This window comes from Ictidomys tridecemlineatus, chromosome 2 (genome assembly GCF_052094955.1).
Source record: "Ictidomys tridecemlineatus isolate mIctTri1 chromosome 2, mIctTri1.hap1, whole genome shotgun sequence".
Lineage (NCBI taxonomy): Eukaryota > Metazoa > Chordata > Mammalia > Rodentia > Sciuridae > Ictidomys > Ictidomys tridecemlineatus.
Window position 1 is genome coordinate 203201194 of NC_135478.1, and position 17784 is coordinate 203218977.

General features: G+C 33.4%; 1 protein-coding gene across 4 annotated transcripts in view; it reads right to left on the reverse strand.

Moving 5' to 3' along the window:
• Nucleotides 1–17784, reverse strand: part of Cdk14 (cyclin dependent kinase 14) — a 701075-nt gene that overhangs the window by 401472 nt on the left and 281819 nt on the right. For all 4 annotated transcript variants that reach the window (XM_078040445.1, XM_005334679.5, XM_021732783.3 and 1 more), the window contains one exon: nt 12379–12624. In XM_078040445.1, the coding sequence (XP_077896571.1) occupies nt 12379–12609 (231 nt within the window). In that variant the 5' untranslated portion in view covers nt 12610–12624. The remainder of the gene's footprint in view (nt 1–12378; nt 12625–17784) is intronic.

Consider the following 17784-nt stretch of genomic DNA (forward strand, 5'->3'; position numbering starts at 1 on the left):
AAAAAAACCCCTGGGTAACTGTGAAATAATGAATATGGCAAGTTGCTTCACTATAGTAACTATACATAATAAATTTGTTATTTATTTATTATATTATTATATTCATTATATTATTATTATTTTTAAAAAGTAATAAAAGGAAAACTAAACCATTGAAAAGAAAATCCAAACTGAAAATTCATAAATAAATATGTGACAATGAGGACATGACACATTATGATCCTTGAAACATAAAAGAAAATTTAAATACTTATGTCCATATTAGAAAAGAATAAAGTAATATGATGTAGACTTTTAACTGCAGCTAGAAAGGAGCAACAAATGACACAATAGGAAAGGATTAATAAAGACAACAGAAGATAACACTCATGAGATATGAAGCACAAATATTGTAGATATGATCAAAAATAAATAAAATAAAACCAAATACTATTTGTTTTTGAGAGCCACAGCCGAAGGGGCCCCAGCAAACTTCCAGCTGCCAGCAAATTTCTAGCTGCCAACTGATTGGCTCCTCTGCAGTGATGCTCATTGGGCTGTTTCCCCGCCCTTTCAGACCACGGAACTGCTCATTGGGGGACTTTTTTTGGCTCCGCCCACGTGACCCAGCCAATTGGCCTCAAGAGCAGGAGGAGTAGGGGAGGTTGAGAGGCTTGTGGGAAGCTGGTGGTGGCAGTTGGGCTCTGAGGGAATTCCTGAAGAGCTGTGTGGTGCAGTGTGTGTTCTAAAAATAAAGTTTGTTTCTTTTGACAAGTGGCTCCTCAATTCTGCCCAGCCAGACTGCAGCAATTTGTAAAGACTATTAAGAGATAATCTTCTGGATCTTTAAAAAGAGCACCAAATAAACATTAGAAATTTATTGTAAGACTCAGTATAAGAACAGGTCTTTTGTTGCCATTAACCTACCTGGAATTCTATGTACAGATTTATGCCAAAATACATGGGAATTTAAAATGAACACATTATTTTCTAGAAAAATATAAGTTACCCAGATTGTCTTAAGAAAAAAACAAAATCCAATAAACAAAATAAATTTAAATAATAAAAACTTGGAGATGCTGCAGTCTATAAAGGGAAACTTCACTAAAATTTAGGTAATGAATAATTACTAAGTTGTATAAGTAGGTAGCCAAAAAAAAAAAAAAGTCAGATGCTACAAAATTTATTTTCTGAGACTAGCAAAACCTATTACCAAAATTCACAAATTAACTTGTTAATTTAAAGCAGCTGAGTATTATAAACACAGAAGCAAAAAATCCAAAAATCTATAAGATAATGTTCTGTAAATAAAATAAAGCATCATGATCAATTGAGACTTCTTTCATGAATTCTAGATTAGCTCAACCTCAAAAAATTTATACATTTCACTACATAAGGGAAAGTAAATTTGGTAATAACAATGAATTCTGAAAAATAAATTTAACACACACACACAGAGATGAAATAAAAACAGAAAATATATAATCTAGAAATAAAAGAAAGTTTCCTAATTTCATAAAGACTATTTTACAGGAACCTACAGTAAATTTTATACATAATGATGAAACATTTGATTAATTAGCTTTAAGTTAAAGAACAAGACAAGTAATCTCCTAACCTGCAGTATTTAAGAGATATTAACAAGCATTTGGAAGATGGAAGGAGACCCTCATCATTATACAAAATACATGTATTAAGATGTGAGAAAAATTAAAAAAAAAAAAAGAATAGTGTCACCTTAGATTGGGTAGAGAGAAGAGAGGGGAGGGGAGGGGAGGGGAGGGGAGGGGGAGAAGGGAAGGACAGTGAAATGAAACAGACACTATTATTGCTTCGGGTATATACGTGACTGCATGACCAATGTGATTCTGAAACCTGTACACTAAGAAAAATGAGAAATTATATCCCATCTGATTCAAATGTATGATATGTCATATAAAAAAATGTTTAAAAAGCAAACTCTTCCATTGAATAGAAACAAACTATCTTAATCCTTATACCTACAAATAAATCTCTTAACAAGTCTCGATGTTAGGGCCTTAAAACTAATGACTCAGAGGTTGCAGAAAACAGGTACACATGCAATTTTTCTATCGCCCCAATTTACATGTAAACATCCCAAAGTTTCAGTGGTAGAAAATCGACTCACTACAAATGCAAACTTTCATGTGGTACTTTCAGCAACAGCTATTCTATGTAATGAAGATCAGAATCTGTGTGCAGAACTAAACATTTTTCAGAACCCACAGTCAGATCTTTCAAAGTATACACAACACATGATAACTTAAAGATGTGCATGCCAAGGAAGGATGATCAAGTAACTTCTGCTATTCATCATTAAGGCTAATAAAAAGAGAAGAAATAATTAATTTCTAAGAGTCCCATGTATTAATCTAGCATATCTCTGGACAGTGATTGAACACCTCTATAGGAAGACTGTGACAAATGCAGAAACAACTGCTGAGAAATTTAATAAAGCTGCAAGAATACTTTCAGGGTCAATTACTCAATCTGCCACAGAGTTGAACACCATAGTAACCTATTTCTGAAAAAAGTACTCAGTGAAGGGTCAATTTCATCCCATGCTCCATGATTACAGGTTACTAATTTTTTAATGAAATATGCAACAAAACAGAATGCTTGCCATCAAAAAAAATCAGAATTCCTAGAGTTTTACAGTGCTTTCAGCATCATTTATTATAATATAAATGTATTAAGAGAAAAACCTCCTGGAAAGACTGATTTGCCTAATCATACACTGAGTTTTAATTGAATATGTTTTTGCTCAAAGTAAAACCCATCTATTTAATCTGCTCTCATTTGGCATTCAGTGTGAGAAAAAAAAAACAGTAGCACAAACTTCATAATGAACAAATATATTAAGAAAACATCTAATTAAATAACTAGGATTTATTTTATATGAATGCATTGCTTTGCTAAAGGTGCCAAAATACAACAGACTGACTGGCTTCAACAACATAAACATTTATTCTCTCAATTCTGGAATCTAGAAGTTGGAGATCAAGGCATAGCAGGTTTGATTTCTCCCAAAGCCTCACTCTGTGGCTTACAGATTGCCACCTTCTTACTAGTTCCTTATGAGGTCTTTTCTCCAACTGAGTGCATACCTGGGGTCTCTCACTATTCTTGTAAGAACATTAGTCATATTGGATTAGGGTCCTGTCCCAATAAACTCATTTTAACTTAATCACATTTTTAATGGTCGTATATCCAAATATAGTTACTTCTGAGATACTATAGGTTGGAATTTCAACATAGGAATTTGGGGGTAATATAATTCAGCTCAATAATCTATCAATAATTAGACAGACAGCCAGAAATACAAAAAAAAAGATATTTCAAAATTCAATATAGAAAGAAAGGGAGGCAGAAAAAGAAGGAATGGGAGATTATGAGATGCTCTTCTAGGAGCTTACCTAGTTTCCATGTAAGTTAACCCAAGGATTGCAAGGAGGAGCTCTCTGAGCTCTAAGCATCATATTAATTTAGGACTACTTACATTTTTCCTTCAAGAAATGTGTAAGATACAAACCATGTGTTGAGTTGAATCAAGTAAAATTTAGTGGAAAATTACATTCCAGGCTGCCTGACAAGTCCTGTGTGGGTTATGTTCTTGTGCATTTTTCATCACCAAGAAACAGCTTGAGAATGTCACACTTTACCATCACCCTCCTGAGCCCAAGTTTTAAATAGAATTTTAAACCTATATTAAACTTCGTATAAAATGATCTTCAATGGGAAAATATTGTGTTCACAGTTCCACTCTAAATTATTTAAAATCAGAATGAGAGGTCTGTGTGTTTGCTTTTGTGTTCCTTTAAGAATGGATACAATCTAAGCTAAAGAAAAAAGTAATAGCAGAAAATTATTCTTTACTTCTATTAGGAGATAAACTGCTAATGAATATTTAGAGCAAGTACCAGAGACAGTCTCCACAAAACTAGCAAGAGAATAGAAGCCAATATTTTCTCCTGCAGGAAAAGCATAAATAATGATCTAAAAATGATATATTTTACTTTTCACAATCTGCCTTGTATATGTTACTGTTTTGGGATAAGACATAGACCATACTACTTAAAAAAACTGAACTAAAGAAATCTTAAAAAAGAGGAAAATTTTGTTGTTACAAAAACAATCTCCACTTATTCACAAGAAAAATCAAGTAAAGATAATATGCCAAGACTACAAAGTACTGTTTATCTAACCAAATGTACTTAGAAGCATGAACTTCCATGGTTAAAGTATGTTCTATTAACTTGCAATGGCAGAAAATTAATAGTTGGCCACATATGGTGTTAATCTGCCCTGTGAAACGGATATGTATATATTCTGGAAATACATAACAATTTATAGATCAATCACACTGACTTCATAGTAGAATTGAAACATTTATTTCCTCTCTAAATATTATCCTAATCTACAGAAGAAGATCCTAAGGAATAGGCCATGTCTGAGATAATCTGAGCTTTGGGAGTTATATTCTTATAAAATGAATCTCCTATTTTAAGTATGCAGAAATAGTCTGATCTGTAATTACTCTGCATATAAATAAGAAATCCAAATGTCAAGTCTTTTTAAAAGACCAATAATAAAATCCTTCCTATCAAATGAGAAAAACTAAGAACAATGCAAAAGGAAATGTTCTGTTTTGTTTAATAAATGAAGTTTAGGCCTTTTTTTTTTTCTTGCAACTTTATTAAATCATCACGCTTACGTAAACATGCGAGGTCAAGCCAAAATGTTGCTAATCCTATACATTATCTTTGACTCCTTGGTATCAGGTGCGTGGATGGGTAGGAAACACATTTATGGGGTTATTCTCCATTGACAACTTTTGTACTTAGAAAGCAGGCTTTCTATAGCACTTTAGGGAGTTGGAAATATAGAGAATAAGCCTGCAACTGCTAAAATGGAGGTGACATTAGTCATGTTTAAATCTGTTTTCCACTGAAATCCCATTCCTAGGAGCAGGGATGGTTTTTTGAATTGCATCCTTATAAATTGCATGAGTATCTCAATGTTCATTGTAATGATGAAATGATATGGCCATAAAAATGCCCACCTACAATTCATATTGACTTTATTTATTATTGCTTAATCACACAGGGATGTGGGATTCAATGAGATGAAGGTGTAGCTCAGTGGTAAAGTGCTCTGGGGTCAAATCTCTAGTATCAAAAAGAGAAAAAAGAAAAGAATTACTAATCTACTATGTTGTACTGTAATTGTGACAGTGGGTATAAGGATGAGGGAGGAAGAATTCAACCAGAATTTTGTGACCGCATTAAATAATAATTTGAAATCAAACCTGCCTCCTTGGCTGTATTTTCTTTTGCCTTTGACCTCCAGAACAGGCTCGATTGCCCAGCATTCACCTCCCTATTATATCTACACTAAGGATATCCATAATTGATAGGAAACTTGAATACAAATGACATTTAGAGGATGGACAGCGGGATGGAATCAAATGCTAATAAGCTGACAAGGAGGCCGGGGTCGGACCTGGGAATTTTTCCCTATCTACAAGAAGTAATGCCAAAAGGAAACTCCCCCAAGAAGGAGAACCGAAATGGAACTCTCATTTGCAAGTCAACATCTTCCTCCTCCCTCCTGATCAGGCCTGCCAGTCACAGGATGCAGATTTACATGGTTAGTAAAATTTACAGAAAAACGTGACCTAAATATGAAATTCTGAAAATATGTTCTCTTTAAGATCAGTTTATAGTAACACAACTCAGTGAAATCCTTTCTAAACTGAGCTGGCAAGAGAGGCAGTCTACCTATGGTACTCCTAAAAGTTGTAGCCATGGAGAGCACAACGAGTCTGGGGAAGAGTGACAGGAAAGGATAGTGAGGGTTTATCATATGATGTCAGTGGTCACTACCCAGTCACTACCCAGAGGACTGGTCCTATAGAAAGTAGGCTTACAAAGGTAAGACTGGAAACAAAATCTGTCAAACACTCTCTTGAAATATACTTAGTTAAATAAAATTACATTCTTTACATTCTGCCTAAATTGTAAAGTGCCCCTCTCTAGAAAAAAAATCAGCAAGTACAGATGAGCCTGAGAGTCACTGATATCAAAATACTCTTGGTTTCTTGATTTCATTTATGGCTCATAACATATAAAATAGCCAGTATGTGAATAGTACACATATACAAGAAGACAAGGTATTTTAAAAATAGTTTCAAGAAACAATACTTGTCTCTTAAAAATAGGGGATATATTGCCACAGTTTATCAGTCTTTCTTTCCTTCTCAACTCTACTCCTCAAGACTATCCAAGATAAATAACATTTCAAAAGAAATCAAAGTAAAATAAAGATATGAATTAACCCTGGTTACTCTTGGGTAAAGTGATTCTCTTGATTTTATCAGCAAGTGTTATATCATCAGAGTGTTCTTAAAATGTGTTTTAAGAATAAAAGACCTGTGCCCCCCCACAACAACAGCAACCAGAAAAACCTCTCATGCTTTCCCATGTTTCCCATGGGTACGACATGATCAAACCTATACATTGTTGTGGGGGATTTAAAATAGTGTTATGCAAGAAGAGTTACTGACTCATTTTCTACCCAATTTTAAATCCAATAAAAATTAGTCCTTCCACACACAAAAAAAAGTAATTAAACATTCCTTCCTATCTCAACAGGGAAGAGAACAAAAAAGTAATAGGCAGAGAGAACTCAGAAAAATGGTAGTAATAATATTGTAGTACTCTGCTAAAAGAGAAAAAGAAACTATCTCAAGTTCAATAAGAAAAAAGCAAAACACATTTTTCCAGAGTAGACTGAGAGAATGGTAAAATTTCTAAAATGAAAAGACTGCAAAACAGTTCCCACACAAATAAGGTAAGTACTCTGCCATATCAGAAAGACATTCCAGAGTGGACCAGGAAAGGGTAAGCCTAATATGAAACTGAGGCAAGAAGATATAAAGAAAATTAACAGTACAATAGGAGAGAAACAGAAAATTTCCATTTAAACTGGGTGGCTTCAACAAGTATTTCTCTCTCCTCCCCACCAATTGATACTGAAATGAAAGGAAAGTTATAATCCATAAGGACAATCAGAATGAGGAAAGAGAAGACTTCAGACAAGATATAAGCAAAAACTTGAAGATGAGATAAAAGTAGAGAAGAGGTCACTCACTAACTAGGATAAGAAAAGAACTCTTGATACTTAAATGACCAAAGGAAAAAAAAAATGAGAAGTCAATTCACATTCAGAATCACGAAAATCCTTAAGAATTGAAGAGTGGGGGACATAGCCAGTGATGCTTAGCATGCTCAAGGCCTTAGGTTTGATCCCCATATATGAAAATTAAAAAATAAAACAATTGGAAGCTGAGGCTCAACAGGGATAAAAACAAATTATTTGGAGTGGTTTAGGAGGAGGTCCTTTCTACAAGACACTCCTAGCTGTGTATCTGTGCCTCTCCAATCCCAGCAGAGGTTTACCCTCTGCATAAGTAGAACCAGGGAGGCTCAGAACTGGAACACCAGATACTGTGGGTGTCAGAATGAAGAGTCATGCTACATGAAAACAAATCATAAGAAAGTCTGCATAGAGAACTAGGAGGCCCACAGCCCGTCTTGATCATCTCAGAATAATGGCAGTTAGGCTTATATGACATAAAAATACACTGGTAAATCTATTTGTGGAAACCCCTCAGTGAAGAGGGAGATACTGACATTTAAAAGTTCTAGTAAATGACTGGGCCTTCAATAAAATTCCCTCTTCTGAAGCCTACCAATTCACAAGTCACCCAACCACACAAAGCTCCCAACTTTTTATAATGTGAATTAAGAGCCAATAATTCTCTTCGACTAGCATGATATAGACCCACCAAAAATCTCAACAGGCAAGGCAAAGACCAAAACAAGGAACTCAAAGTAAAAAATAATTTAGATGGTATAAAATTTTTTTTTTCAAAATTTCCCAGTCCACATTTAGAATCCTCAGAAACATAGGAAGTGATTTATTATTCATTGGAAAAGATTGTTTTTAAGATGATTTTTATAAGAACATGCAAAGAATGAGAGAGCACATCGAAATAAATGCTATATAATTAAAAATTCAATGGAAGGATTAAAACAAATAAATCCCAAGAAAGCAGGAAAATTTTTTAAAAATAGAAAATATAAGGAAATCAGCAGATAAATTCACAGTAGTACCAACATTCTTTGTTACGATTTGAATATGAGGTACACCCAAAAGCTCCTATAATAAATGAAGGAATATTCAGAGGCACAATGACTAGATTATGAGAGCTATAATCTAATTAGTCCATCATGTCTGAATATACTGACTGGGTGGTAACTGTGGGCAGGAGGGGTGTGCTTGGAAGAGGTATGTCACTGGAGGCATGCCTTAGAAAGGTTCATCTTCCTGGGACCCCTTCCCTTTTTTCTCTCTCTGCTTCGTCACTACGAGCAGCACTCCTCTGTCATGATATTCTACTTTTCCTGGGCCATGGACTGAAGCTTTAAAATCATGAACCAAAATATACTTTTCTCCTCTAAATTATTTTTGTTGGTACTTTGGTCATAGCAACAAAAATTTAACCCATTCATCTAATAATTTTTTTAGAAAGAGATTAAAAGAAAAAATAAATAAACAATAAAAGAATATTTGCTAAAACTTAAAGAAATTAATTTCAAACTTGAGAAGAACTCATTGAATACCCTGAAAAAGTTCTACAACAGGTTATAAGGAGGAAGTCCTAGGAGGTTCCACAAAAAAAAAAAAAAAAAAAAAAAAAAGCAGATAGCAAAGAATAAATTGGGAATCAGAATAGTCTAGGGTTTTCAATAGCAATGTAGGAACCTAAAGAACAACAAAACAAGATCTTCAAATGTCTAGTAAAAAAATCTTTTCTAAATTAGAATCATATATTAAGCCAGATTATTGAACAAATAATAAGCATTAATAAAGACATGCACATAATAATATGTGTAAGAGCCCTACTAGAAAATACTCTTCTACAAAACCATGAAGTAAAATGAGAAGTAATCCAGAGAACAAGTATTCAACATAAAACAAGAAGATAAAATTCTCATGAAGGTGGTTTAGATAGTTAGAGATTAATCAATCCATACACAATCAGGACAAGGGAGAACTTGCAATGACAACCTCAGGAGAAAATCTGATAGATTACCTGATTCTCATTTATTTCAGAGGATTTTTATAGTTTTGTCAAATAGTTATAGGCCCCCATTCATGATTAAAATCATACAACTCATGTTAATTGTGAACAAATGAAAAGAGGAGGCAACTGCAACTAGGAAAGGATAGAAGTTGAATCACAGAACACTCTGCTTCTTGACTATGAACAATACTTACATCATCAAAAGAGTATAAATTTTGAATATTAAGTTAAGGCAAAAAAATAAAAGAAATGTATTTGGGAACAGATATATAACACAGAAAATTCTCTCCAGGCGTGTTTCTTTTTATCCTGTAAATCACTAGTTGTATCTAATTCCCTTCAACACTCCTTTGTGGCTCTTCTCTTTCTTTGCCTCCATTGAAACTGCCCCACACAGAATTCATTCCAACATTTTCTATTCAGGGCAGGAGTTTGGTTTGTCATTTTTAGAGATGTATCCTAAGAAAGACTAGACATACCCCCAATATTTTTATATCTCCCCAGATTCTTCTTGCACTTGTTTACTCATGGGAGCCATTAGGGAACCCTCCTAGTTGCTGTTGCTATCTGCAGAATGGCCCAATAAGCCACCAGCATGTATTTGACAATTTGGGGGTTTCCTGGTTCGGAGAGGAGCCATTTCTTGTCCCTCTGCCTTCCCTAAGGCTTCCTCTCTTACATTTTCCTATACCACAGAGCTCTTAAAACTGTAGATGATTTGTCCCCTCAGACCTTTTGTGAGGTTCATGGAGATACTTTGTTGGAAATCTTATCCACTGCTTTTGATTTTACTATATAATCTATTCTAATTATATGAAGGGTTTCAAAACCTATGCCACTGCCATATGCCCAGAATTCTCTCCTGTTTGACAATTTAAGCTATGTTCAAATATCACTTTAATAAAAATATAAATTTTAATTTTAATAAAAGATAAATACAGAGCATATCATATGGATGAATGAGTCCTCTTTCCATGATAATGATTTTAATCAGTACCTGAGTAAAAATTAAAAACAAATATCCAAATCTCACTGTTAACAATTTACATTATGATATATGCACTGATTTTTAAAACTGCATGAAATCAGTAGCAATAAGCACCCTCATTACCCAGATCTTGGTTTCTAAATATCATTCTGAGAGTTCTCTGGAGAAAGGCTGGTTCCAGGTCACAGACAGGAAAAATACAATATAAGCCAAAAGCATCTTATAAGACTAGAAAATAAGGAAATAATCAAAAGAAAAGTATGAAAACATTGCAAAATGACACTAGAGACAAGCTAAAAGAGCTCCCAATGGCTAAAGTAAGAACAATTAGCAGCAAAAGAAATAATGCATTAGTGGATTATGACTAGAATTTCCAGACAAAACGGATTATCAGATAAATTTTCAGGTACACAGTAAGTAAATTTTTTAGTATAAGAATGCATTGTTGTAATACCTGGGATGCCAATTTCTAGATATCATTTATACATTGATACATATTATAATAGTATGATAACTACATGGTAAAATGCATAATTAGGAATTGATCATTCTCAACAACTCCTTTCATTTTTCCTACATAAGTTTTAATCTAAAACTTCTTCCAGGAGTTAATGATGAATCTTTGATACATGATTTTATATATATATATCTCACACATAAGGATTATGTGTGAGATATATATATATCTATATATATATATATAGATATATATATATATATTTCCTGTCTGTGACCTGGAACCAGCCTTTCTCCAGAGAACTCTCAGAATGATATTTAGAAACCAAGATCTGGGTAATGAGGGTGCTTATTGCTACTGATTTCATGCAGTTTTAAAAATCAGTGCATATATCATAATGTAAATTGTTAACAGTGAGATTTGGATATTTGGTTTTAATAAGGATTATGAAGGAAATGTCTAAGAAATAATCAGATAATCAATTCTCACAAATATTACATTAATAATATTTACTTCAGCCTTATTAATATAAAATATACCATAAGATTGTGCAAAGTCATACAGTTTAAATTAACTGAAGTGTCAATACTCTTCTAGCAGTTGACATTTCAAGCTCAGTTTTTGCCTTCATAAAATTTACAGCTTAAAATTTGTGAAATGGCAGGTGTTTCTTGGCAAGATAGCAGAAATAAAATTCTCTGAGCATTCCCTTACCTTCTAAACTCTTAAAACATCTAAGTCAAAAAATTATGTGTAGATTAAATATGAAAATTATTTAATTTCAAATGATAATGGGATTTTTTTACCATGTTAAATGCAGGCATTCTTTTTACAGGAAAAATTTTACAGATATAGAGAGGCAATAACCTTGGAATTTTATCTTTTTCTATGGACTGAATATTTGTGTCTCTCCAAAATTCATGTTGAAAATCTTCAATCCCCAATGTAATAGTATTAGGAGATTAGGCCTTTGTAAGGTAATGTGGTCAGTTGGAGCCCTGTGAATGGAATTTGTGCCCTTATAATAAGATAATAAGAGATATGAGGGAGAGGATCGATCCCCCCACACCCTGAGAGGAAACAGGGAAAAAAATGACTATTTGCAAACCAAGCAGAATGTCCTCATTAGACACCAAAGTTGGTAGAAACTTGATCTTGAATTTCACAGCTATAGAACTGTAAGAAAGAAATTTCTTTTGTTTAAGCCATTCAATCTATGATATATGTTATAGCAACCAAAACCAAGGCAACCTTCTTAGGTCAAAAGAAAAGAGTTGCCTTTAGAGTTATGAAGAGCATATCTCTTTGAAGACCAATTTTAATGTATATCTCTTAGGTTCAAATTTATTTCCATTGAAAACAAACTGTAATACCACATGTGAACAACTTTTGACATTTGTTCTAAAATGATACTTTATGAATTCGCTAATCAAAACTGTTCTTATTGCCACAGACACAATAAAGTTTAAGAACCTCTCCAAGAGTTTGAAACACAAAATATTTTTAATCAGAATTTCTCTATCTAAAAACAACTTTTAAAAAAGAATTTTTCCAAAAATAGAGTCATTTCATTCATTTGCTTGCTGGGTGCTTATGATTAAATAGTCTGCATACAATTTTCTTCTCCTCTCTCTCCTTCCCAAACATTAAACCACCCTGGGAGAAAACCCATAAAAACACACTGATAAAAACACCTGCTGTCTTTCAGCACAGCGTGCTACTATTACAAGAGGGATAGTCTCCCTGTTTTCACCCTGTGATAAATGAGGAGACAGCACTTACCGAGCTGGGGCTGGAGTGTCGCCTAACTTTAGGTGATTCTTTGCCAGCAGAGGAGGTCTTAAAGTTAATGCAGGCATTGTTCTCAGAATGTACCCTCTTTACTTGATTAGTTGGTTTCTCAAATGGGTCAAAAGTGCTCTGTGTCCTCTGAACCCTGACTTTTTTATCCTCAGGAATTGTGTCCAGGTGTTTGATCACTGAATCCATCCCCTGACAGTTCCGTGTAGACATCTTTGTGACACATATCTGGAAAATAAAAGAAATTAAATTCAGAATTCTCCACTGAAATTTTAATATCACTAAACATGCTGCACTATCATCTAGAAAGTGTGCCGATTTATACTCCAGGAAATATCCAAAAAGCCCAAATTCTAAAAGCCACAGTAAACCTTTCATTACAATACAAAACATTTCTCACAATCATTCTTTTTATGCTTACTTAGAGCTTCCATTTTTAAAAATTATCTCTAAATCAACCAATAAAAAAAACAGTAAAAAAAAAGAAGTTATGATATAGACTACTAGCCCTACATGGTCCTTGAACTCTGCATTATGCTTTATCCAAGTGGATATTTCTGAATATTAAGAGGGTAGTAACTTAACTTAATTAAAAAAAAAAAAAGGTTGGGTTGAATCAGACAGGCACTTTAACCAACTGACCATCATCTACAGGCTTAAAGGGGGGGGGGGGGGGTAAGGCACTATTTTTTGCTTAAAAATATTATGTTTGAATATATATACATATATATATGTATATATAAAATCTGTCCCCAACATAATTTCAGCTACAAACTAGAATAGAGCTAATGATTAGATATGCTAAAGAATTGAGGATAATTGTGGGGTTTTCTTTTTAAGTCCAAAGCTAACAGATATATAGAAATAACACTATCAATGAAAAACACTTAACACCACTCATTTCAAGAGTCTGTTTTTATTATTCCACTAGATCTCTACTTCCTTCCCAATATCTTCATTCTCTTCATACTCAGCCTACTCTACTCTCATTTTAGTCTAACTTTTGCTTCTCTTTTTTGCTTTGTTCTAACCCTTTAATTCTCCTTAACCCCTGGAGATTCTGATGTCTTTAAGAAAGAAATGTGCAGTCTCTAACTTGTCTGCAAACCTAAGAGTTATTGTTTACTTTAAATGTTCCCCAAAGGCTAGTGTGCTTGGTCTCTAGGCCATGGCATTACTAAGAGGTAGTGGAAGGAAGCCAGATAAGGGTGTGCAAGCCCTTGAAGAAGGCATTGGGACCTCCGTCCTTTCTCCAAAGGCTCCAGCTTCCCAATCACCATGAACTCTTTTGTTTGCTGCCCAATATGCTGCTCTGTTCCATCACTGGCCCAAAGTTACAAAACCAAATGACCACGTCCTGAAGCTCTGTAACCGTGAGCCAAAAATAAGTGTTTCCTGCTTTTAAGTTGTTTATTTTATGTATTTTGTCACATCAACAGCAAGATAACAGACTAGGTCACTTTATTATTCTCTTAATAGAAAAGATTACTGTAAATGAAATTGCTCTTAGAATCTTTTTCTTAATGTGAAAAGTTTCCATATCCTTATATGCTATCAAATGAAGAAAGCCAGAAGAAATTTAAGAAAAGCCCACATCATTCATGTAAAAATTACAAGTTTCTCAGAATAAAGAGTAATGGTTGATTTCTTATGAGGAATAATTTTGTCTATGTATATGGATGTGTACAGACACAGAGACACATACAGAAACAGTCAGAGACATTAATATTTTGGGGTGTATCAGCATGTAAGCATAGAAAGAAACACACTAAGCTTAACTGCATATACCTCCAGACATATGGAAATGCATGATAAAGGATAAGATCAGTAATTTTCGTACACTCTTACATTGTCTGAATTACATAATAAATGTGCCAATTTATGTAATTTTTTAAACCAGTAAAGTAGAAAAGTATGTATAATCAAACTAACTTCTTTTAAGTTTTGATATTTTTTAAATTAAATATTAAGTATCAATTCTTGTGACAGGGTTGTGCCTCTACTACTAAGCACAGGTTCAATTATAAGTAAAGTGTGAAGAATAATATCATGCATTTCAGTATACCACAAAACTGCTAAAGTTGTTTTTTTAAAGACTGAAGGTAGAATCTCCTACTCACGATCAAATCCTAGCAATTTATCACAAGCGCATTAAAAGCACTCAATATTTTTAAGGGCTTTTATTCTTTTTAAAGTAGTGAAGAAAAGATTGTCACATTACCGAAGCACTCAATTACACCTGGGCCCAAAAGATCAAAAGTCAATAAACTTAAACATAATAAATACAAAGAAAAATATGTAAAGGCACATCAAAATCAACTTTGTAGTAACGATGCATATACAAAAGAAGAAAGTTCTCAAAATGATGATCTTGACTTCTGCCTTAACATACTGGGGAAAGAAGAGCAAATGAAACCTAAAATAAGTGGAAGATTAAAACAAATAAATAAATATTAGAGTGAAAATAAATAGAAAACAGAAAACCAATATACCCAAAAGCTGAAGATAAAAATTTGATAACTCTCTAGCCAAACTGATAAAACAAAAAAGTAGAAAATATATATTGCCAATATTAGAAATGGGAGAGATAGAAACACTAAAAATTCTACAGATACTATACTATGAACAATGTTATACTAATAAATTCAGCAACACAGCCAAAATTAAGCAAGTGTCCTGAAAGACAAAAGCTACCAGTATTCCCTCAAAAAGAAATAGATAAATTGAATAGACCATATTATTAAAGATATTATATTTTGAGCCAAAACCATAAACAATTTCCAGGACTCAATGGCACCACTGATAAAGTAATATTTAAGGAAAAAATAAAACTAATTCTTTCAAAATTTCTCCAAAATATTGAAGAGGAAGGACTACTTCCCAATTCATTATTTGATGTCAGCATCATACCAATACAAAAATTAGACAAAAAATATTATAAGGAAACTGCAGGCTCAATCTCTCTCATGAACATGTAGACACAAAATTTTACTGGTCCACTTTTAACAAAGTGAATCCAATAATATATCTAAACGATATTAAATCATGACAATCTAGTATTAATTTCAAGGATGTAAGGTCGACTTAAGATTAAAAATGCATAATGTTGCATCTCTAAAATGGTACTCAATGGCACTCATTTCTAGGTATCCTTCTTATTATTTAATTCTCAACTCTTAACTATAGACTGCATTTATTGACTTGTATCCAATAGAGTATGGCAGAAATCATGAAATACTACTTCAGAGAAAATAGTGTATAAAAGACAATAGATTCTGCATTGTTTTTCTACCTCCTTTTCCCTCATTCTCATTTCCTCTCCCTTATATCACTATTTGGGGGGGTGGGGGGTGGGACAGCCTATCTTGAAGCAGCCCTGTGAAGAGGCAGATACAGAAGGACTGAGGCCTTAAAACAACCAAATAAGTAGAGCCTTCAAGTGCAAATGCAATTTCAGTTTTTGTTTAACTGGAACGTCACCTATAACACAGAGAGATGGAAGAACACAGATAAGGAACACCTGGATTCAAAACCCACAAAAACTGTGAGATTAAAAAAAAAATGTTGGTTGCTTTGAAATTTTAAATTATGGGATAATTTCTTAGGTAACAAATTTTTTAAAAATCATATGATCATCTGGATATCTTAGAGAAAAGAAAGCATTTGACAAATTCAACACCCATTCATGACACTCTGAATGAGACTTCCTCAACCTGATAAAGGGCATGTAAAATTTTCTAACTAACATCATATATAATGATGGGAGACTTACCACTTTTCACCCCAAAACAGAAGCAACTCAAGTATGTCCACTCACAACACTTTGATTCAACATTGCATTATAAGTTCTAGATGCTAAGACATGAAAAATAAATAAAAGCTATTCACATTGAAAAAAAAGAAAGAAAACTGAATGTTCAAAGAACATATGTATGCAAAAAATCTAATGAAATCTATAAATGCAAAAGCCACTTAGGAAAATGAGTGATTTTTATCAAGGGTGAAAAAGATAAAATCAATATATAAAAATATATAAATTTATAAAAATCATTCATATTTCTAGAAATTAGGAAAAAAATCAGAATTTCAAATACCAGTTACAACAGCATCAAACACTATAAAATAAAATTAACAAACAAACAAAAAAAAGAACCCTGTACAAATCTGTAACAGAAACTATAAAATATGTCAGAGGAAAGTAAAAGCTAAGGTTGGCGTACAGGAGAGTCAGGGAGGCAGGACACAAATAAAGGAGACTAATTCAGAGTTCTTGACATTTATTGTAAAATTTTCAAGAGAAATCTAATCTCTGTGCTTCAACCATAAAATATTAGTACTTATTGTTTTTATTTATTACATAAAATATTAGTAGCCTATTTATATATCTGTACAAATACATATAAATAATAATATGAAAAAGATATTAGTGGGATTTGAAATAGAAAAAGTGATATGTTTGAATTCCATTGCTATCCCCAAAATTTAGCACCAGGAAGCACAGATGCCACCATCTCTTAGTTCTGCCAAGGAGAACATGGAGCTTTCTAACCTTATATGCTATTTTTTATTCAAGGTCTTTGAAGCATATTAGTCAATTATACTTCTTCAGATAAAAACTGTATTTTTCCTCACTTAAAATACATAGGTAAAGTTTAACTTTGTAGCATATGTACACCAGTGCAGCCACAGAACAAAAACATTAGCACAGGAAAAATGAGAAATGTCACTTCCACTGGACTGCAAAGGAAGGGAGGGTAATCAGGGCCCCCTTAAAGCTAAAGGAATGAACTTTATTCTTAACCAGTTCATGAAATCATATAAATCTCTCATTTACTGCCCTTCATGCTACCAACTCTAGCAAACCTAAGCTGCTAAGAGCCACAGCCAAGTAATATGATGCATGGCATTTTTGGTTGAAAGGTGATGCCAGCTAGCCATTGAGATGATATGATTATGTTAAGATTTACATTCATAGCAATGAGGGTCTCCCTTCATTTCCATGCAATTTCCATACAAAATTACATATAAGAGGTTGTGAGGGGAATGGGAAAATAAACAAGGAGAGTAATGAATTACAGTAGATGGGGTAGAGAGAGAAGATGGGAGGGGAGGGGAGGGGGGATAGTAGGGGATAGGAAAGGTAGCAGAATACAACAATTACTAATTGGGCATTATGTAAAATTGTGGATGTGTAACCGACGTGATTCTGCAATCTGCATTTGGGGTAAAATTGGGAGTTCATAACCCACTTCAATCTAATGTATGAAATATGATATGTCAAGAGCTTTGTAATGTTGTGAACAACCAATTAAACAATAAAAAATTTAAAAAAAAAAAAGATTTACATTCATATGGATATTGGACTCCTGCTGTCCACCTCCGCACTCC